We start from the raw sequence: 23,935 nt of genomic DNA, 5'->3' as shown, positions 1-23,935 counted from the left end.
TTTGTGACCAAAGATGAACTAGAGACCATTACTGATCACAGAATAGAAAATTTCGATTACATCAAATTAAAAAGCCTTTGTACAAATAAAACTAATGCAAACAAGATTAGAAGGGAAGCAACAAACTGGGAAAACATTTTCACAGTTAAAGGTTCTGATAAAGGCCTCATTTCCAAAATATATAGAGAACTGACTCAAATTTATAAGAAATCAAGCCATTCTCCAATTGATAAATGGTCAAAGGATATGAACAGACAATTTTCAGAGGATGAGATTGAAACTATTACCACTCATATGAAAGAGTGTTCCAAATCATTATTGATCAGAGAAATGCAAATTAAGACAACTCTGAGATACCACTACACACCTGTCAGATTGGCTAAGATGACAGGAAAAAATAATGATGAATGTTGGAGGGGATGCGGGAAAACTGGGACACTAATGCATTGTTGGTGGAGTTGTGAACGAATCCAACCATTCTGGAGAGCAATCTGGAATTATGCCCAAAAAATTATCAAAATGTGCATATCCTTTGATCCAGCAGTGTTTCTATTGGCTTATATCCCAAAGAAATACTAAAGAAGGGAAAGGGACCTGTATGTGCCAAAATGTTTGTAGCAGCCCTGTTTGTAGTGGCTAGAAACTGGAAAATGAATGGATGCCCATCAATTGGAGAATGGCTGGGTAAATTGTGGTATATGAATGTTATGGAATATTATTGTTCTGTAAGAAATGACCAGCAGGATGAATACAGAGAGGCTTGGAGAGACCTACATGAACTGATGCTAAGTGAAATGAGCAGAACCAGGAGATCATTATACACTTCGACAACGATATTGTATGAGGACATATTTTGATGGAAGTGGATTTCTTTGACAAAGAGACCTGAGTTTCAATTGATAAATGACGGACAAAAGCACTACACCCAAAGAAAGAACACTGGGAAACGAATGTGAACTATCTGCATTTTTGTTTCTCTTCCCGGATTATTTATACCTTCTGAATCCAATTCTCCCTACGCAACAAGAGAACTGTTCGGTTCTGCAAACATATATTGTATCTAGGATATACTGCAACATATCCAACATATAAAGGACTGCTTGCCATCTAGGGGAGGGGGTGGAGGGAGGGAGGGGAAAAAAAAATCGGAACAGAAATGAGTGTAAATATAATGTAATTATTAAATAAAAAAATTTATTAAAAAAAAAAAAAAAAAAAAAAAAGAAATCTCAAACTGGATTTCTAATAGACATCCAGTTACCAAGCATACCCATAACAGAACTCTTATCTTTCCCCTTGAACCCTCTCACCCTTCCCGCTAGAAGACAATACCATCTCCCAGTCCCTTGAAACCCAAGACTCATCCTTTTCACTTTCTTTCCTTCTCCCAACCATTTCTGATCTGTTGCCAAGACTTGTTTATTTCACCTTTGCAACATTTCTTGAATACTCTCTCTTTTCTCCTTTGACATTGCCATTATTCTGGTGTAAGCCATCATTATCTCATGCTTGAGGTATTGCATTAATCTTCTGATGGATGGGTCTGACTGCTTCAAGTATTACCCTACTTTAATCTATCCTCCATTCAGCCTCAGTGATCTGATCATGTCACCTTCTTACTAAATAAACTCCAGTGACTCCCTAATGTTTCTAGAATCAAATACAAAAATCTTGGGTTTAGCATTCAAAACCCTTCATTATGTAGCCCCCTCCTACCTTTCCAATCTCAGACTGTTACATACTCTTCACTTCAGTGATCCTAGCTTCCTGGCTGTTGTAGAAACAAGACACTCCATCTTTCAGCACTGGACAATTTTTCTCTTGCAGTACTCATCGCTGGGATGCTCTCACTTCTCAACTCCACCTGCTGATTTCTCTTGCTTCCTTAAATTCTCAACTAAAATCCAGTATTCTGTAGGAAGTCTTTTCTAATTCCTCTTAAGTCTAGTATTTTCCCTCTGTTTATTAGCTTGTTTGTCTATATTTGTTTGCACATTGTCTCTCCCAGTAAATTGTGAGCTCTTTGAGGGCAAGTGTTTTCCCTCTTTTTGAATTTCCAGCCCTTATCACTGTGCCTGGCACTTAGTAGATGTTTAATAATTGTTTATTGATTGATTGTCCTAGGATCATACTGCTAGTAAGTGTTTGAATCTAGAATTTAATTCCTGAATCCAGATCCAGGGCTCTATCCAGTTCTACCACTTAGCTTCTTGGTATTGATCAGGCTTCATCTTTCACTTCTCATTTGGACTTTTGCAATAGCTTCCAAATTTAATCTGTTTATGGTTTCTCCTCTGCCTCTAATCTGTTTACTATACTACCACCAAATAAATATTTCTGAAATATAGACCTGACCATTTCCCTCATATACATTTAAAAATTCTAAATGGCTCCTTAGGGTAAGTAAGGTCAAATCTTGGCTCGTCTCTGTCGGACTACTTTATTGCAGTTTCCTTGTAATCATATGTTTACTTTCCAGTTTTCCTCTCAGCCTGACCTGGGTTAGGTTTCCATCTAGGTCTTAACCTGACTTCCCAATCATCATTTCTACAATTTGGCCTTTTTGATTGAGAACAACCTAAAGACATCATTTCTAAAGGAACAAAGAATACTCAACAATGTCAAAGGCTGCACAGAAGTTTGATTGAGAAAACCCTTTTTTCCCACCCAGCCATTCCTCCAAGGACTAATCTTATCCAAGAAGGAGAAAAGTTTAAAGACACGAAGAATTAGAGATCATTACAAGGTTGTATATACCCTAATAGAATATATGTTCCTTGGTGGGACAGGGACCGCCTCATTTTTGTCTTTTTATTCACAGGGCTTAGCACTTAAAAGGCACATAATAAATTCTTGTTGATTGACTTTGCTAATTGGTAGAAAATATAAAAAATTACATTATAGAAGGAAGTTGATAAGTTATCTAGTCCAACTCCTATCTTTAAGTATGAATCTTCTATTGTAATGTCTCCTTCTTTTCCTTCTCTCCTTCATTGCTCTCTTCATTTGAACAATAGTTCATTTGAAAAGCACCCATATGTATGCAAGGTAATTTTTTTTACCCTAGGTAATTCCAGGAATTCTCATTTTCTTCCAGCTAAACTGCTGTAAATAGATCTTATAAACTATTGTGTGCTACTTACTTTAGGACACTTGCCTAATACAGAAACAGGTGACAAAGTATAGAAGAAAACTATATATGCCTTACCCTATTACTATAGCATAATAGGATTTAGAGGTACAAGGATGCTTTAGAAATCATCTTATCCCAACTTCTGACTTTTAAAAATGAAGACCTAGAAAAGCTGAACAATTTACCTAAGATCACAGAGGTATTAATTAGAATCAGAATTCAAACCCAGTTCCACTGACTTTAAATTCATTATCTTCTCTTCTGCTACTTCACACTTTCAGAAAATTAATTGACTCATATAACATAGTAGGAAGGACAGATTCAGGGCAGTGCACTTTTCTAGGCAGGGACCTTAGCTTCTTTATTTTATGTAAGCCTTGGAATCTCCTCCCCTGAACTCTTGAGTTTTTATAGTGGCAATATCTCCTAACCAGTCAGGTGCAGAATTTCCATCTTACATGAATTGTAAGATTAGTTTGTGTATATGCATATAAAAACCACTTGCAAGTGAAATAAGGGATTTTCTTCCTGAGGTCTTCAGAAAGTTCTTGATTTAGGTTTTGTTTAGAAATTTACACTTATTGTAACTGGTCAAAGGACTGACTACTTTTGTATTATTCCAAGTTTATAGGCAAGTTACATGGATCTCCTTCATTTTGTAATGCCTTGATTGTCTAATCAATAATGAGATGGGGGGAGACCTTTTAAAAAAATTATATGATATCTATTTCTGTGCTATTCAAAATGTTTTCTAAGCTTTTTGGGAAGAGATGATGATAACCCTTTAAAACCCAGGGAGTAGTGGACAAAAGAAATTAACCCTGTGTACTCTCCCTTTACTGATAACTTAATTTGATGGAAATGAGTAGGACTAGGTTTGGATGGCAGAAATATTGGGCAATTATTATATCATAAAATCAGGAATTCTGCCATGGACATAACCTGGGTTATGTCCTATTTCAGGAAATAAGTCATTATATTTCTGTCCCTACAGATAAGTCATTCTATTCTAGGTTGTTTTACATCTGATTATATTTGGTTTTGGAAGAAATTTTTTCATTGTTGAAGAAATGTTCATAGTCAGAATCACCTGCCTCATGAGCTAGTAAGTGCTCTGTTATTACAACAATTCAAACAAGCTAAATGACCACTTGTCAGGGTTGTGCTAGTGCAGAATGATCCCTCAAATATGGGCTAGACTAGAAGATTTAGGAATCTGAAGTACAATTATAACAAGCAGAGCATGTGCAGAGCATCTTGCCTAGACTTGCCTGTACATAAGTTAGATAGGATATAGTTCTACCCCCATAAAGAATTTATATTCTAAGGAGATATTATGCCAAAAACAAATAGTTTTGCTAAACAAGTATTACATGGTAAGTATATTATAGAAGTTTGCAACAAAGTGTTCTTTGAAATCTGAGAGGAAAGGTTATTGACTATTGGATTTCGGGGAAGACTTCATAGAATGGAATAGAATTTGGGTTGGACTTTAAAAACCAAGAAAAGGACAAAATAATTTTATGAAATATTTTTGTTCTTTTTTTTTTTTTCTCAGAGAAGTTTCTACGGGAAGACAGCAAAGACTTCCAGCAAGTACTTCTAGATGTGAGGCGGTCTTTACGGCGGTTCCCACCTGGTAAGGTGATGCCTCTTCTGGCTTGCTACCTGTTTCATTCTCTGTGTCCTCATTTTCTCTCTACATTATTGTGACTTCCTATGTCAGAATCATCTGCATTTGCCCATGTATTTCCTGATTTTCTTTTTCTCCTCCCTCTACACTCATTTAGGAATCTCAGGCTGTTAGTATCAGCAGCAAGAACACTGACAAGGCAGGTAACTGGAAGGCAAAAGTGCTTTGTATACCTTTCACCCTCCTTCCTGGGAATCCATTATCAGATCTGTTGAATCCTTTAAATTCAAATCCTTTGAATTACTGACTTTCTGAGTTATGATAGAAAAATCCAAGCTAAAAATAATTCTGCCTGACATATTGATAGTGAAATAATAAAGAATATTTTTTTCTTCCCAAAGCCATGAGTGGGGGTTTAATAGGGATCAAAGTCACAGTCAGTGTGCTTTAAAGGACTAAATTGGTTTGGATTTTTAGCACTAATAAGACCTGTTAATACCTTAAGTTGATTAAATTTAGATCATGTTATCTAGTGTCTAAATTGTGACTCTGGGATGCGCAGGTACTTTAAGAAGCCACTTATCCTATCTAGCTGAATATTTCAATAAAACTTCACCTTTATATGCAGTCTTATTTATTTAGAGCTTATAGTCATCTTTATATTCTTGGAAGAATAAGAAATACTTTTATGAAAGAAAAACCCAAGCCAGAATTCTGTTTTTATCTTCTGTCATTCTCTGTAGAATTTTTTATATAGGGTCATGAGGCCAAGAAAATCTCCTGGTTTTACACAGACAACCAATGACAATAGATCTGATTTTTGTTTATCTTTTGAAAGGGTTTCTTCATGACTGCATTCTTTTTCTTATGTACACAGAATAAATCTACAAAATATGTGCCTCTGTGGGTGAGAGTGTGTATGTGTACACACGGATACATACATATACCCTAGTTCTCTTTCCTTTCCCATCCTAGTTACCTGGTATAGAACATAAAAGTACAATCTTCCTTAATAAATTATTTTTTTTAAACAAGAGGTTTGTAATTTCAGTAATGGTGAATATTTCCTCTACCAACACAGATTTCAATCCCTCTTTAACTCAGTCTTAAAGAGTTATCATAATGGAAAAAAAATTAATCATTTTTGGCAAATTGGTAAAGAATCTTCTTCTAACTTAAATTAGTCTTCAAAAAATAAAATGTCATTGATACAATGCTTGAAATTTTTTTAGCCTGGTAAGATTTGCCACAATTTTGTCATAGTCTTTGAGAAACCAAAATCATTATGATATGTGTTATAGTAAGATTTTAGGGGGGCTTCTGATCACAAAATCTATTTATTCCATTATTCTTCTTCCATTTAAGCCAAGGGTTCTTAACCAAGGGTCCATGAACTTGTTTTTGTTTTTTTTTGGGGGGGGCGAATTTAAGTATCTTAATAACTATATTTTAATATGATTAGTTTCCTTGGTAATTTTATAATTATACCTTTTATTTTATGCATTTTATTTATGCATTATTTTGAGAAAAGATTCTACCAAAGAGGTCCATGACCCAGAAAAGGTTAAGAAACATTTAAACACATCATTAGTCTGTAATATAAATGCTGTAGACAATTCTTTCCCAGTTCTATTTCTCATTCATTAATTTATGATGATTGGTAACATTATTTCAACTATTAATAATTTATTTAGTTAATAATATTATTTTAGTAAGTATAGATTATTTGCATTTGATGTATTCTCAAGCATACACCATTTTTTGTTGCGGTAGAGAGTGATGAAATTTCTGGTCTAAATTTTTTGCCTGTTCTATTCAGGCCTCAATATCACCTGCTTTCTTATTCACTAAAACTATATTCTTTGTCTGGCAGTAAGGTAGTACAGGTACTTAAGGCATTACAGTCTGAAGTTCATGTAGGACATGCTTCCTGAATTAAAAGTAACAGGAAGAAGAAGGGCGCATGGAACCAAACCAGTCCAGTGACAGAGCTGACTACTGAAGGAATGACATAAGTGGCTGATCCATCCCCCAGCATAATGTCTCTTCCAACAGTGGATTATCATTTGAAAATTATGTTATACAATAGAGAGGATTCAGAACTCCAGAAGCACATTGGAATATTACTGGCAGTGAATTGTAATATTTCATTTCTGTTAACTCCAAAGCTGAAGCCTCCAAAAAAAATTTATGTGTTAGATATTGAGTATGTACTTTAAACTATAAGGTAAGACAAATGTTGTACAAAGACAATTAACATAAGAGAAAATAAAGATATTGAGTGTGTACTTTAAACTATAAGGTAAGACAAATGTTGTACAAAGACAATTAACATAAGAGAAAATAAAGTCATAGGGTGCAGCATCCCTCTAATACACCCACCCTAGGGGTGCAAACAATGCAGATAGTTTTGCAGGCATAAGCTTTAGGGTCTGGTTGTGGAGAAAATTCTGCCCAAGCTCCCATGTCAATGATTTATCATGATCTCCAATTGAAGCAATTAGGTAAGGGTAGATGAAAGATTTGGGCAATATAGAGCTACAGGTTAGCAGCAACAAAATCTTTTTTCTCTGGAGTTTTTTCCTGACGTTGGGGTTTCCTGTGCTCCCAACTTAGAGACTGATAACTCAGTTTGGGGAAACTACAGAGAAGAGGAGGAGAGACAGAGAAACTTGTGAAAACCTAACTTTGAAGCAGATAAACTAGTAGTCTTATAATAATAGAAGGAAGAGTGTGTAAAAACGGAAGCCAGTATATCATGAACAATTATTATCTCATAAAGGATAATAGACCAGAATTCCATGATCAAAAAGAAAATTTTGTATACTCCATAGAGATAATGAAACTATAGTAAACTCCAGAATTGTTAAAAAGGATAACTAAGATTGTTAGAAGAAAGTATGAAGAATTAAGGAATTAAATTGGATTACAAATCAAAGTTCTCATTGCAGAATTTGGAGGAACAGAATTTAAAAGACATGATGATGGTTATTCTCTCCAAAGAGTTAAAAGTTTAAACAGGAAAAAATGACAGATGTGGAACAAAAAAAGTAAGGAAGTAAAAGAAAATTTGGCAGAAAAGATATAAAAGGGTAGCAGGAATAAAATGCATGAATTCTTTTTTTTTTTTTTTTTTTTTGGTTAAGGCACTTGCCTAAGGTCAGACAGCTAGGAAGTATTAAGTGTCTGATATCAGATTTGAACTCAGGTCTACCTGACTTCAGGGATGGTACTCTGTCCACTACACCACCTAGCTGCCCCGATGAATTCTTTACAAGCCAAGGAATTTAACCTTGAAGACAGGATGCAGAGGTATGATTGAAGAATCATCAGACTCTCAGAAAAACATGACAAATCAAAAAACCTCAATACCATGCTGCAAGAAATTTTTTTTAACTGCTAGAATAAATACTTTAAATAAAAGACAACAAAGCCCTGAATTAACAAATCCAGAGATTGCTAGTAGAAGAAAAATCTCCCACTTGATACTTCAAGGCTAGTAAATTTAAATTTCAAAAATAATAAATTTCAGAAGGTGGAAGGCTTTCAGAGAAAGACCTTTTGATGTAAAGGGACAACATGTTCAAATAACTCAGGATTCCTCATTCATGAGACCTTGGAAAAGTTAATGAAATACTAGATTCTAAAAAATAAAGGAGTTCAATCTACAACCCAAAATAAGCTATCTATAGAATTAAACCTTATTATAATTAGAAAAAATACTCTGGGAAGAAAAAGAACCCAAGGGGCTAGAAACATTAAATAGAAATATTAAAAAAAATCAAAAGATAGGAAGGAGTAAGAGTTGAATTAATATTCCAAAGACTCATCTATTGGCCATCTATAAATGAACCATTGTCCTTTGTGATAGGAATAATATTAAAAAGTTTTATGAACAAGGAAAAAAAGGGCATTGGAAAAGGGTAGGAGGGAATCTTATGTACAAAGTTCTTGTGTTTAAATATAGTGGAATACCATTATAATATAGTTCAAAAGAAGGTCTTGCCCAGAAGGTTGAAGAAAAGGGTGCCACTAAAGACATTTCTATGGAGTGCAGGAAGGAGGAAAGAAGGAAGGAAGTATGCATTTAAGTGCCTACTAAATGCCAGAGGCACTGTGCTAAGTGTTTGCTTTTTTTTTTTTTTTTAACTTAATAGTACTTTATTTTTCCAATTATATGTAAAGATAATTTTCAGCATTCATTTTTGTAAGATTTTGAGTTCCGTTATTTTTTCTCCCTCTCTTCCTAAGAGAGCAAGTGATCTGATGTAGGTTATACCTATACAATCATTTAAAATCTATCTCCTAACATGTTAGTCATGTTATGAAAGAAAAATAAGGACAAAAGGGAAAAAACATGAAAAAAAAGGAAACAAACAAACAAAAAAAAAGGTGAAAATATATGCTTCTAGCCATATTCAATCTTTATAGTTCTCTCTGGATGCAGATGGCATTTTTTATCCCAACTCAGTTGGAAGAGTCTTGGACCACTGTATTGCTGAGAAGAGCTAAGTATCATGGTTTTATCACCACACTGTCTTGCTGTTACTATGTGCTGTGATCTGATTCTGCTCACTTTGCTCAGCATCAGATCATGTACTTTCCAGGCTTTTCTGAAATCAGCCTGCTCATCATTTTTTATATTATAATAATATTCCATTGTATTCAGTAATGCACAATATTATAACCCTTTGGATATAGTTCCAAATTACTCTCTAGAATGGCTCCATCAGTTCACAACTCTACCAATAATTCATTAGAATCCCAGTTTTCCCACATCCTCTCCAACATTTATCATTATCTTTTCCTAGCATCTTTTTTTTTTTTTTTTTTTTAAGCTGAGGTAGTTGGAGTTAAGTGTCACACAGCTAGGAAGTGTTAAGTGTCTGAGGCCAGATTTGAACTCAGGTTCTCCTGACTTCAGGGCTGATGCTCTAACCATCATGCTGCCCCTCTTTTCCTGTCATCTTACCTAATCTGACAAGTAAGAGGTAGTACCTGAGAGTTGCTTTAATTTGAATTTCTTTAATCATTGTTTTTAGAGCATTTTTTCATACTATAGATGATTTTATGCTAAGTGCTTTATAAATATTATACAGCCTTCATAAAAACCCTGGGAGGTAGATAAAATTAGTATCCTCCTCATAGTTTAAGGAGAATGGGGCAAACAGAGGTTAAGTGTCTTGCCCAGAGTCACAGAGCTAGTATTTGAGACCAGATTTAAATTCAGGTCCTCCTAATTCCAAGTCCAGTGTTCTTGTCCACTGTAATAGTGTAACTGGCAAAAAAGACAGATATTCATCATAAGATTCTTCTGAGGGATATTGTGCACTAGAAAAGTGACTTCTCTGCAGAAAAATTTCCAGGAGAAGCGATGTATAAGTAGGAGAATAGATGTATAGAACCAAAAATTACAAAATCAAGATAAGCGGAGGGGATAGAACTTGACTTCAAGACTTGCAACATAGAATAACTTGCACTAACTGATATTGCTTCATTTGACACTATTTTCTTCATCAAATAATGTTTCTAAAAATTATGAGGTACAGCATAAAATAACGGGATAATACCTACAAATGCTGTAACAAAAATGAAATAAAAGAGGAGGCTTAAAGTTGATAATTTCAGAACCAGAAACACAAAAAAGTGGGTGGGTGGCATCAGTCATAGAATTTAGAATGAACTAGAAAAGAAAAACAATAAGGAAGAAAAATTAAAAAAACTTATTGGAAAGAGATTCTGCCAAGGAATGTTAATTTATAAAATTAAGTAATTGGAGAGGAAAGAGAAATTTTTCTTTGCTTTCATTGTTTTTTGAAACAAAGCCAAATGTTTTATTATTTTGTTGATTTATTTTTTATATGTATGTGTGTGTGTATTTATAGTGTTTGTGTGTGTGTGTGTATATATATCACCTTTTCACCCCAGTGATTATACAAGTCCCATATAGTATCTCTCCTTGTCACAATTAATTATATTCAAGCAAATCAAGTCAGCCCATTTGTGATTTCTGAAACATTTTGTTCAGAAAATATGATGTTCTGTTTCCCAAATTATAAGTTCTCACTTTCCTATAAAAGTATTGCTTTAAATAATTCCTGTCCTAATACATGTTAAAAGTCAAATCATAGTCAATTAATTTATTTTACTTGTTAAATATCTATTATATGCCAGCAATTTTGCTAAATATTGAGAATATTTTTTAAAAAGCAAAAAGATTTTTTTCAATTAAAGCTTTTTATTTTCAAAACATATGAATAGATAATTTTCAACATTCATCCTTGCAAAACCTTGTATTCCAATTTTTTTTCTCCCTTGTCCCCCATCCCTTCCCCTAGATGGCAAGTAATCCAATATATGGATTTTTAAAAAATGTATATGTATATATAATCACACACTACAGACCCATCCATACACATCTACAAATATTTATATATACACACATGTAGAGTTACATGTATAAATACCCATATATGCTCAGATACATATATGTATATATATTTCCATTGACCCAATACATAAACATACATGTAAAACAATATTAATATGACTAATGTATAATGTAGGTAATCCAATATATGTTAAACATGTTTCCACAATTATCATGCTGGACAAGAAAAATCAGATCAAAAAGGAAAAAAATGAAAAAGAAAATAAAATGCAAGGAAACAACAACAACAAGTGAAAATGTTATTATCCACACTCTGCACAGTCTTCTCTGGGTGCAGATGTCATCACACAATCACAGAATCATTGGAACTGGCCTGAATCACCTGATTGTTGAAGAGAGCTACATCCATCAGAATTGATCTAATTTTGCTGTTGCTGTGTACAATGTTCTCCTGCTTCTGCTCATTTCACTCAGCATCAGTTCATGTAAGTGAGAAGGAAATTTTCTAACCACAAACTTTACTGAGTGGAAGAAAAGAAGGTTCAAAAGAAAAGTGGAGAAATAAATAAAAAGATGTATTGCAATTTAAGTAAATTCAAAACAAATTACGATAAGGCAGATAAATGGGAACAGGGAGATAATCTTGGGACTAGATTAGTACCAAAATGTATAACTAAAACTAATTTCCGGGAGAAAGTACTGATTTAAAAAGAGAGTGAAATTCAGTACAAAAAATAAATGAAAATACAAGCCTTACAATCTTAATCTTAAATGTGAATAGTTTAAACATTCCAATAAGATTAGGAGCAATATAAACAAGAAAACAAAGCCTGGTAATTGTTGCACACTTGAAACACAACCAAAAAATAAAATCATATGCAGAATGAAAAAAAAAAAATGAACTAACTTCTGAGGTCTTGTCAAAGCCCGAGATTCTTCGTTTCGTGAAATAAATCTTGGGTTAGTAGAGATTTGAAACTGCAAATCTCCTGTGCTTTACTTTGCCAAGAAATTTTACTTTTTTATTTTAATAACTTTTTATTGACAGAACCCATGCCAGGATGATTTTTTACATTACCCCTTGCACTCACTTCTGTTCCAATTTTTCCCCTCCCTTCCCCAGATGACAAGCAGTCCTATACATGTTAAATAGGTTACAATATATCCTAGATATAATATACGTGTGCAGAACCGAACAGTTCTCTTGTTGCACAGGGAGAGTTGGATTCAGAAGGTATAAATAACCCGGGAAGAAAAACAAAAATGTAAGCAGTTTACATTCAAGGAAATATCATTTTGACAACCTCCATTTACACAGAACATCATTAGGTGAATTGCTTTGAGACTTGATGCCCCTTTCCATAGGACTTAGATTATAAATTATATCTTGGCTAAAAGTGCAAGCATTTCTTTTTTAAGTTTGAAGAATACAAAGGGGGAAACATTTATATGCAATGGATAGTCCTAGATTTTCCACAGGGTAGAAATAGGGACACAAAAAATAACTTTTATAAAAAGTTATAACATGTTTAACTTCACACAACAAATGATAAAATTTAGTCAAAACCACAAGTTTCCTGCTTCTAGTGTGCTAGTCACTAAATAGTCTTGCCCCTCAGATGTTCCAAAAACCTGAAAATTTCACTATCTTCCATGGAGTATATAAAATAGGATTTTTCTAATCTCACAAGATCCTTGTATTTAAATATATTAGAACTTTATAGTTCATAATTACATGGATTTAAATACTATTTTTATCATTTGAAACCGTAATTACATATAATAATTATTGGCTCTCATTCAATTAGAGAAGTGGAGAGGGGGGAAAAAAAACTACAGGGGGAAAACCATGAGGCCTGTCCTCATATTTATAGTTTGGGTGTGAATAAGGTACTAATACAGATAACTTCAGTTTACTATATCATGTAAAAACATTAAAGGAGTTCAAACAAGGTAAAATAGACCCAAGGCAGGGAGAAGGTTGTTACTGTTGAGTAGTGACTCTGGGAAAACTACCTCGAATATGGTGTTTGATTGAATTAGATTTTAAAAGGTGGAAAAGAGTACAACAGGGAAGGAGAAGGGAAGGAAAAAAAACTTTACATTTCTGATGTACAGATTGCTTTAAATACTAGTCACAGAACCAGGAGGACACAGAACACATTCAGGTTAGGGAAGGGACCAAAGAAATAATTTGGTTTGGCTAGAGTAAAATATATGGAGGCAAGAAGAGGAGATAAAAGTGGGAAGATAGAGTAGATAGTATGAAATTGTAAAAGGTTGTAGATGTCAGACAAAGAAATTCACTCAGGAAATAGGCACTAAACAATTTTGGGTAGAAGAGTAACATGGTGAGATCTACATATAAGGAAAATTATTTGTGTAGTGTTTTGGAGAAGTTGAAAGTAAGAGAGAGTAGAGGCAAGAAGAACTGTTAAAACGCTTTCACTGTAGCTGAGATCAAGAAGTCTTTGTGTAGAACAAAACTTCTTAAACCAGGTCTCAATCCCATATGGAATTGCATAATAATATAGGAGTCATGAAAAATTTGGCAACACTAAAAGATATCCGATATTCTGACAAGATTTAATTCTTTATGTAAAAATAAATAAGCATCTCTCTCATTAGTAAGCAAATTTGCTTTTGTCTAATAAATAGTTTTTAAAAAGAAGCTTTTAAAGTTATCTAAACAGATTCTGTATCAAGGTAGAAATATTGGAAACAGAGAAGAGGTAGACAGATGTAAGAGGTGCAAGATCAAGATAGAATCAATGGGAACTGACAGATAACATTGAAAGTAAAAGAATAGAATCAAAGTCCTCAGTTGTGAATTATGATCAAAGACAGTTTGGGAATAGCAGGAACAAAAATAAAGAGAGAAGGATAAGTTTAGGAAGAAGTTTAGCAATTCTCACTGTTTTATAATATTTTGACAGCTATTTCTGTTTAATTGGTTTCCTTTTGTGATCCTACATATTTTATGCATTTAAAAATATTATTCTGAGAAGAGATCCATAAACTTCACCAGATTGCCAAAGAGATCCATGACAAAAAAAGTTAACAATCCGTTCCATATTATTGTTCTGTAAGAAATGACCAGCAGGATGAATACAGAGAGGACTGGCGAGACTTACATGAACTGATGCTAAGTGAAATGAGCAGAACCAGGAGATCATTATACACTTCGACAACGATATTGTATGAGGACATATTTTGATGGAAGTGGATTTCTTTGACAAAGAGACCTAACTGAGTTTCAATTGATAAATGACGGACAAAAGCAGCTACACCCAAAGAAAGAACACTGGGAAACGAATGTGAACTATCTGCATTTTTGTTTTTCTTCCCGGGTTATTTAAACCTTCTGAATCCAATTCTCCCTATGCAACAAGAGAACTGTTCGGTTCTGCAAACATATATTGTATCTAGGATATACGGCAACATATCCAACATATAAAGGACTGCTTGCCATCTAGGGGAGGGGGGGGTTAGAAGGAGGGAGGGGAAAAAAAATTGGAACAGAAACGAGTGCAAAGGATAATGTTGTAAAAAAAAAAAAAAATTACCCTGGCATGGATTCTGTCAATATAAAGTAATTATTAAATTAAAAAAAAAAAAAAAACAGTCCGTTCCATAGGTCATACAAAGACTAAGCGACTTAATCAGTTTTTGATTAGAATTGAAAAAGAACTTAGGTTCTCTGACTCTTAATTGAATATAGTATGAAAAAACCTACTACAATGGATTTATACATCTTTGAGTACAAAGCTTATCAAATAAATCTCTGTGTGTGTGTGCACACGTGTCCATGTCCGCATGTGTATTTTTCCCCCTCTTTAAAGAAATATGTTAAAGGTACAGAATATGTTCAGAGAAATATAATGTGACTCCTATTCTTATGGTGTTTACTAACTAGCTGTATTGACATGACAGGTTCATGGGAAGACAACTAAGTTCCATGTGAACTTCAGGAAAGGAAAATAGCAGAAATAATTTAATAGAGATTAAATTAAATTAAACTGTGTATAAATCCAAAAGATCAACTTCAGCAGTACAAAATGGAAGAGACCTAGCCAAAGAATGGTTTATCTGGAAAAGATCTGGAAGATTTAGTAGATTGTATGTTCAGTATGGATCAGTGATATAATATGGCAGCCAAGTAAGCTAGTGTGTTCTTAAGAGTGAATTAAGATTACCCTGGCATAGATTCTGTCAATATAAAGTTTTTATTAAATAAAATAAAATTTTAAAAAAAAGATTGAATTAAGAGAGGTTTAACATCAAGTAATAAAGAAGATTGTTTTCTACCTTAGTCAGACCACACTTGTAATGTTGCATTAATTTCTGGAGCACCATGTGATAGGAAGAAGAGCAACCAAAATGATGATGAATCTTGAGTTTATTTTATATGAAAATCAGTTGGATAATACCAAGTTTTCACCATGGGTAAAGAAAGACTAGATTTGTTCTGCATAGGGCAGAAATAGGTAATATGAATGGAAGTTGGAAAGAGCATCTTTGTGTTGGGATATTGGGGAGGGGGGCTCCCTGACAGATATCACTATTCAAAAGTGCATCAAGCGGCCCTGAAGTTGGTGGGTTCTTCCTCACTAGAGATCTTCAAGCAAAAGCTTGATCATCACTTTTTAGACATTGAAGGTAGAATTCTTATCTAGGTATGGGTTGAACTACATAGTCACTTGGATTCCTTTTCATTCTGAATATGAGTTAGAAGAGGATGGGATCATAGATGTAGGCAAAAGGATTAACTTCAGTTAGAAGAATATATCTTCTCTGATCAGAGTAAAGTAGTGTATGTGATAGTGCTGAGATATGAAGATATTAGAAGCAGGCTGAGAACTCATGTTAAATCACATCAGTCTTCACAGTGAAATAGATTGCTATGAGTTTGAGATAATGGGGTTTGGATTATGCAAGAGAAGAGGAAAGAATGTTTGGAACAGGTTTGGGGAATGAGATAAGGAGTGAATAAGATTGAAGTAGGTTTGTCAGACTGTATCAAGACCTAGTTGAAATTATGTTGCATAAATTTGTAATGAGTGAAATCAGCCCAGTTTAATTATTTTTTTTTTACTTTCTCTGGTAGTACTCAACTATTCAGTGACAGGAAAAGAGAAATAAAATAATTGAGATAATCTGGGAGTGGGACATTGCAGTATAGGAACAATAGAAGTTCAGGGAAATAAGGAATCTTAGAAATATGAAACATGAAAGTGACCAACTTTAGGGACTAAGGCTGGAGTATAGAATGAAGCCAAGCCAGAGTGGGTGAGTTGGATTGGGAAAATAAGTAGGGATCAAGGGATTGGAGGCAATAAATTTGAAGGTTTAAGTGAAGGAGGGGATGGGAAGAGTGAAAAATTAGAGTTTAATAGAAAATGGTTAATCTAAGGTAAAAATATTCAGTAAGTATTGTTTATTAGTCATCTACTTTGTATGAGGCATTGTGCTTTGTATTGAGGGCTCTTAAACAAAAAAGAAATCGTTGCTACCCTCTGGGAGTTTATGTTCTGCTCCATAAATGCTGGTTTAGGGTTTAGAACAGATAATCCCTAATGTCTCTTCTAATGAGAAGATTCTATGAAATGTATGATAATGCCTACCTCCAGTGCTTTATTTTCGGAGAAGCAGGCAGCCTTATTGGCCTTGGTTTGTAGTCTTCCATTGCAGTAATAACTTCCAGTCTAGGACCTCCAAATTTTTCTCATAGCCATGGTATAGATGCCTCATGGTGTATGCAGTGTATATAATAGGAGACTTGGAGATTAAATGCAAAAGCTTCCTAGTAAATTTAACATTAAGTACATATTATATGCAAAACATGCTACTAGAAAATGGGGGAAATATTTTTAATTTTTTGCAGACCCATCCTTATGGAGTTTACATTCTAGTAGGGTGATAGGATTAATCATTTTTATAATAGTATTTATATATCAGTTGAAGTTTTTCAAAGTGTTTTATAAATATCTCATTTGATCTTTACAACAACCCTGGGAGATAGGTGCTCTTATTATCCTCATTTTATAACTGAGGAAGCTGGGACAGGTAGAAGTTAAATTATTTGCCAAGAATCACATAGCTATTAAGTATCTGAAGCTGGATTTCAACTCAGGTCTTCCTGATTTCACTTGATCACCTAGCTGCCTATATATACAAATAATGATAACATAAAATAGAATAGAAGTGCAGAGTATTCTGTGAGATCTTAAGAAAAGAAGCAGAGAAGGTTTTTTGGAGGCTTTGGCTTTTGAGCTGAGATAAAGAATGGGTAATATTTCAGTAGGCAGAGATGAAGTAGGACATACCAGGCATAAGAAATATAGAAAAAAGAGGTGCAGAAGCAGAAAACCATGGGAGCTTCAAATAGAAGAAAGCGGGCAGTCCACTTTAGCTGGCTGAAGCAGAGAGTAGAATTATGTGGAAGAGGCTGAAATAAAGATGTTGAGCTATGGAGAGCATTGACTTCCAAACTAAGGAAATTGAATTTTATGCAATAAGCAGTAACCCATTCAGTAGTTTGGAGCAAAAGGTCATTATTTGCTCATAAAGAAAACTAATTTGACTACTTTGTCTGGACTGATTGAAGCTATTGGTGTAGGATTGGGCTGGGTGGCTTTTACAAGTGGTCTAGGAGTTAGTCATAAGGACCCTTGTAGGATATTGGCATTGGTATTCATTTCTTGATTATACACTTCCTCTGAAAGCCACCATTCTGTACTTGCGCAATCCAGCTCTGGTCCTTATTCCTTTTCTTGCGCTTTGGCTATCTGCCATGCCCATGTGCTTCTCTCTCTCCATTTCCAGACATGCCTAGTGAACAAAGAGAAGGGCTCCAAGAGGAACTGATCGACATCATTTTGTATGTTTTGGAACGCAATCCCCAGCTGCACTACTACCAGGGCTACCATGACATTGTGGTCACATTTCTACTCGTTATGGGTGAGAGGCTGGCAACATCACTAGTGGAGAAGCTCTCTACACACCATCTCAGGTATTTTGCCCAGGAGCTGTAAGAAAATGAGAGTTACATTTTCTCCCTGTTTTGGTTGATTAAAAAATTGTGATTTCTCCCTGGGATCATTTCTGGTCCATTTGTTAAATAAATTTGTTAAATAGGTTAACCTTTAGCAGGACTTAATCTAGTTTTGGCCTGACCAAACTCTTTTTCTTGTCTCACTCTAGGGATTTCATGGACCCAACAATGGACAATACCAAGCATATATTAAACTACCTGATGCCCATCATAGATCAGGTGAATCCAGAGCTTCATGACTTCATGCAGAGGTATATAACATGGTCTCCCCAACTTTTCCCCTTTAGGGAATCCAAATCTATTTCGTTTTCATCTTAAACTATTAATTAATATGCTTGGGTGGGTCCAATTTTGTCTTATGCTAAAAGATGAATAAATTCATTATACCCCTGAATTTCATAAAATCTCTCAAGCATAAGTTTTTTCCCCAGGTAATTCTCAGTCCCAGTTATAGAAATTGCGTTTACAAATTAAGTATTGATTTATTTCCCTGCTTGTTTATATTTCCTGAAAAACCACTATTGATCATGAGTGTTATCTATAGGAGAGTTAATTCAATTAAATTTAGTATATTTGTTAAGTACCTCCTCTGCTCAAAGCAGGGTGTTAGACACAGTGGTAACACAAAGCAAAAAAAAAAAAAAAAAAAAGATATAGCAGTACCTACCCTCAAGAAGCTTGTTTTCCCTGGGAAGAAATTTTTACATCCAAGGGTTCTGATAAAGACCTCATTTCTAAAGTATATAGAGAATTGATTCAATTTTATAATAATATAAGCCATTCTCCAATTGATAAAGAGTCAATGGATATGAACAGACAATTTTCAAACAAAGAACTTAAAACCATTGCTAATCATATGAAAAAATGCTCAAAATCACTATTGATTGGAAAAATGCAAATTAAGACAATTCTGAAGTACCATTATATACTTCTCAGATTGGCTAAGATGACAGGAAAAAAAATGATAAATGTTAGAGAGTAAGTGGGAAAACTGGGACACTAAATACATTATTGGTGAAGTTGTGAATTGATCCAAACGTGCTGGAGAACAATTTGGAACTATGTCCAAGGGGCTATGCATACCCTTTGATCTATCAATGTTTCTACTGTGCCTATATCCCAAAGAGATCTTAAAAAAGGGAAAGGGACCCACATGTGCAAGAATGTTTGTGGCAGCCCTTTTTGTTGTGGCAAGGAACTAGAAACTGAGTAGATGCCCATCCGTTGGAGAATGGCTGAATAAGTTACGGTACATGAATGTTATGGAATATTATTGTTCTGTAAGAAATGACCAACAGGATGATTTCAGAAAAGCCTGGAGAGACTTATATGAACTGATGCTAAGTGAAGTGAGTAGAACCAATAGAACATTGTTGTACATGACAACAGCAAGATTATGTGATGATCAACTCTGATGGACATGACTCTTTTCAGCAATGAGGTGATTCAGGCCAATTTCAATAGACTTGTGATGGAGAGAGCCATCTGCATCCAGAGAGAGAACTATGGAGACTGAATATAGATCACAACATAATATTTTCACCTTTTTTGCTGCTGTTTGCTTTTTTTTTTCCTTATTCTTTCCCCCTTTTTGGTCTGATTTTTCTTGTTCAGCTTGGTAAATATGGATTATATATATGGAAGAACTGCACATGTTTAACATATATTACATTACTTATTGTCTAGGGAAAGGGTGGGAGGAAGAAAGGGAGAAAAATTTGGAACACTAGGTTTTGCAAGGTTGAATGTTGAAAACTGTCTTTGGATGTATTTTGAAAATAATAAGCTATTATTTTAAAAAAGAAGCAGCAGCAGCATGTTTTCTAATGGAGAGGATATATAATAGGTGAGGTCTTTATCAGAACCCTTGGATGTAAAAATTTCTTCCCAGGGAAAACAAGCTTCTTGAGGGTAGGTACTGCTACATAATAGACAGACCAATAAATACAGGGTAAATTGAAGAAGAGAGAGCATTAATTACTTGGGCAAGTGGCAGTAAAGGAGATCAGAGAAAACTCTAATTTATGGAGGAAGTGACTCCTGAGCTGGACATTTTAAGGGGAAGATGAGACCTCTCTCTGAGGAGTAGAGATAAAAAGGCAATTCATTGTGGATGGGGAAGATGACTTGTACAAATCCATGAAAGCAGGGGAAGCAGCACTGAGTTCAGGAAACAGCAAGTCTATAATTTAGAGAGTCAGAAATATTGGAAGATGAAATTGGAAACATTGGTTTTAGCCAGTTCATAGAGGAATGTGCTTATATTTTATCTGAAAGGCATTAAAGTGCCACTGAAGATTTTTGAATAGAGACTAATGCTTTAGAAATATTATTTTTGTTCCTGTATGGATTAGAGAGAGAGGAGAATGAAATTGCAAAGTCAGTTTAAAAAGTCCAAGCAAGAAGTGATTAGGCTAGAACTGCTGACATAATACAAGTGGAGAGAAAGGGGCATTCTAGAGAAGTAACAGAGGTTGAGCTGTCAACACCTCTTAGGTATTGAATAGAGATGAGAAGAGAGAGGGAAAAAGCAAAGATGGATCCAAGGCTGTGATCTGAGTGACTAGTGAAGTATCCTTTAGAGAAATAAGGGAAATGCTGTAGAGAGAAGTCCTTGGGGTAACAGGTATGAGTTTGTTTTAGATAGTGAATTTAAGAGGCCCTTGCGAAATCTCAGATAGAGAAGACAGTGGGACATTGGAAGTGAGATTAAAGTTGAATATATTGAGTTGAGTGTCATTTCTGGAAAGATGATTTCATCTCTTCAGAATTTTTTTCTTTAGAATTTTAGTTATATTAAGTCTTCAGATCTTTGAAAGTATCTATTTCCTAGCTTAAGAGAATGTGTTACCCAAGCCTCAGAATAACAGATCTAACTACTGCCAGAAAGTAACTTAAGATGCTGTCTCTAAAAAATGCTGGGAATAGAATAACTTTTGACTTTAATTCTTGTTCCATGTTTTTTAGATTTTTCTTCCAGTTAGAGACATAATGCCACCAATTGTTTGCTTTACAGTGAAACATAATGACAATAGCTGATATTTATGTGCTTTTTAAATAGTTTATAAACGCTTTCCTTGAAACAGTTTTCTTTTTTTTCTTTTCTTTTTTATTATAACTTTTTATTGACAAAACATATACATGGATAACTTTTACAACATTGTCCCTTGCACTCACTTCTGTTGCAACTTTTCCCTTTCTTCCCTCCACCCCCTCCACTAGATGGAAGGTAGTCCCATACATGTTAAACATGTTAAAGTATATCTTAGATACAATATATGTATGCAAAACCGAACAGTTCTCTTATTGCACAAGAAAAATTGGATTCAGAAGGTATAAATAACCGGGAAGAAAAACAAAAATGCAAACAGTTTATATTCATTTCCCAATGTTCTTTCTTTGGGTGTAGCTGTTGCTTCTGTCCATCTTTGATCAATTGAAACTGAATTAGTTCTCTTTATCAAAGAGATCCACTTCCATCAGAATATATCCTCAAACAGTATCGTTGTTGAGGTATAATGATCTCCTAGTTCGCTCATTTCACTTAGCATCAGTTCATGTAAGTCTCGCCAATCCTCTCTATATTCATCCTGCTGGTCATTTCTTACAGAACAATAATATTCCATAACGTTCATATACCACAATTTTACTCAACCATTCTCCAATTGATGGGCATCCATTCATTTTCCAGCTTCTAGCCACTACAAACAGGGCTGCCACAAACATTTTGACACATGTTTCCCTTCTTTAGTATCTCTTTGGGGTATAAGCCCAGTAGAAACACTGCTGGATCAAAGGGTATGCACAGTTTGATAACTTTTTGAGCATAGTTCCAAATTGCTCTCCAGAATGTCTGGATATGTTCACAGTTCCACCAGCAATGTATCAGTGTCCCTGTTTTCCCACATCCCCTCCAACATTCCGCATTATCTTTCCCTGTCATTCTAGCCAATCTGACAGGTGTGTAGTGGTATCTCAGAGTTGTCTTAATTTGCATTTCTCTGATTAATAATGATTTGGAACATATTTTCATATGTCTATAAATAGTTTCAATTTCTTCATCTGAGAATTGTCTGTTCATATCCTTTGACCATTTATCAATTGGAGAATGGCTTGATTTCTTATAAATTAGAGTCAGTTCTCTATATATTTTGGAAATGAGGCCTTTATCAGAACCTTTGACTGTAAAAATGTTTTCCCAGTTTATTGTTTCCCTTCTAATCTTGTCTGCATTTGTTTTGTTTGTACAAAAACTTTTCAATTTGATATAATCAAAATTTTCTATTTTGTGGTCAATAGTGATCTCTAGTTCTTCTTTGGTCATAAATTCCTCTCTCTTCCACAGGTCTGAGAGGTAAACTATCCTACGCTCTTCCAATTTATTTATAATCTCATTCTTTATGCCTAGGTCATGAACCCATTTTGACCTAATCTTGGTATACAGTGTTAAATGTGGGTCAAGGGCAGCCTTGTTTCACTCCTGATCTTATTGGGAAAGGTTCCAGTTTATCCCCATTACATATAATGTTTACTGATGGTTTTAAATAAATGCTCCTGACTATTTTAAGGAAAAGTCCATTTATTCCTATACTCTCAGGTGTTTTTATTAGGAATGAATGTTGGATTTTATCAAATGCTTTTTCTGCATCTATTGAGATGATCATATGGTTTTTGTTAATTTGATTATTGACATAGTCAATTATGCTAATAGTTTCCTAATAGTGAATCAGCCCTGCATTCCTGATATAAATCCTATTTGGTCATGGTGTATTATCCTGGGGATGATTTTCTGTAGTCTTTTTGCTAATATTTAAGATTTTTGCATCAATATTCATCAGGGAGCTTGGCCTATAATTTTCTTTCTCTATTTTCAACCTATATGGTTTAAGTATCAGTACCATGTCTGTGTCATAAAAGGAATTTGATAGGACTCCTTCAATCCCTATTTTTTCAAATAGTTTATATGGCATTGGAGTTCATTGTTCTTTAAATGTTTGTTAGAATTCACATGTAAATCCATCTGGTCCTGGGGATTTTTTCTTAGAGAGTTGATTAATAGATTGTTCTATTTCTTTTTCTAAAATGGTTTTGTTTAACCAATTTACTTCTTCCTCTGTTAATCTGGGCAGGCTATATTTTTGAAGGTATTCTTCCATTTCATTTAAGTTATCGAATTTATTGGCATAAAGTTAGGCAAAGTAACTCCTAATTATTGCTCTAATTTCCTCTTCATTAGTGGCAAGTTCTTTTTCACTTTTAAGACTTAACAATTTGATTTTCTTCTTTCCTTTTTTTAATCAAATTTACTAAGGGTTTATCTATTTTATTGGTTTTTTCAAAAAACCAACTCTTAGTTTTATTTATTAATTCAATAGTTTTTTTACTTTCAATTTTATTCATCTCTCCTTTTATTTTTAGTATTTCAAGTTTGTTGTTTAACTGGGTGTTTTTAATTTGTTCCTTTTCTAGCTTTTTTTGTTGCAAGCTCAATTCATTGACCTTCTTTTTCTCTATTTTATGCAAGTAGGCCTCTAGAGATATAAAATTTCCCCTTATTACCGCTTTGGATGCATTCCACACATTTTGGTATGACATCTCATTATTGTCATTCTTGGGTAAAGTTATTAATTATGTCTTGATTTGCTGTTTTATCCAATCATTCTTTAGGATGAGATTGCTTAGTTTCCAATTATTTTTTTGCTCTATTTTCATTGAATGTAATTT

At 34.2% G+C, this 23,935-nt stretch overlaps 1 protein-coding gene across 1 annotated transcript in view; it reads left to right on the top strand.

The window, feature by feature from the left end:
- TBC1D20 (TBC1 domain family member 20) overlaps positions 1–23,935 on the top strand; it is a 50,938-nt gene that overhangs the window by 14,004 nt on the left and 12,999 nt on the right. Inside the window, exons 3-5 of the mRNA XM_051979461.1 lie at positions 4,692–4,772; positions 17,983–18,169; positions 18,361–18,462. Of these exons, the coding sequence (XP_051835421.1) occupies positions 4,692–4,772; positions 17,983–18,169; positions 18,361–18,462 (370 nt within the window). The remainder of the gene's footprint in view (positions 1–4,691; positions 4,773–17,982; positions 18,170–18,360; positions 18,463–23,935) is intronic.

This window comes from Antechinus flavipes, chromosome 2, assembly GCF_016432865.1.
Source record: "Antechinus flavipes isolate AdamAnt ecotype Samford, QLD, Australia chromosome 2, AdamAnt_v2, whole genome shotgun sequence".
Lineage (NCBI taxonomy): Eukaryota > Metazoa > Chordata > Mammalia > Dasyuromorphia > Dasyuridae > Antechinus > Antechinus flavipes.
Note: the sequence above shows the minus strand (reverse complement) of the source record. Positions and strands in the feature narration are given on the sequence as shown.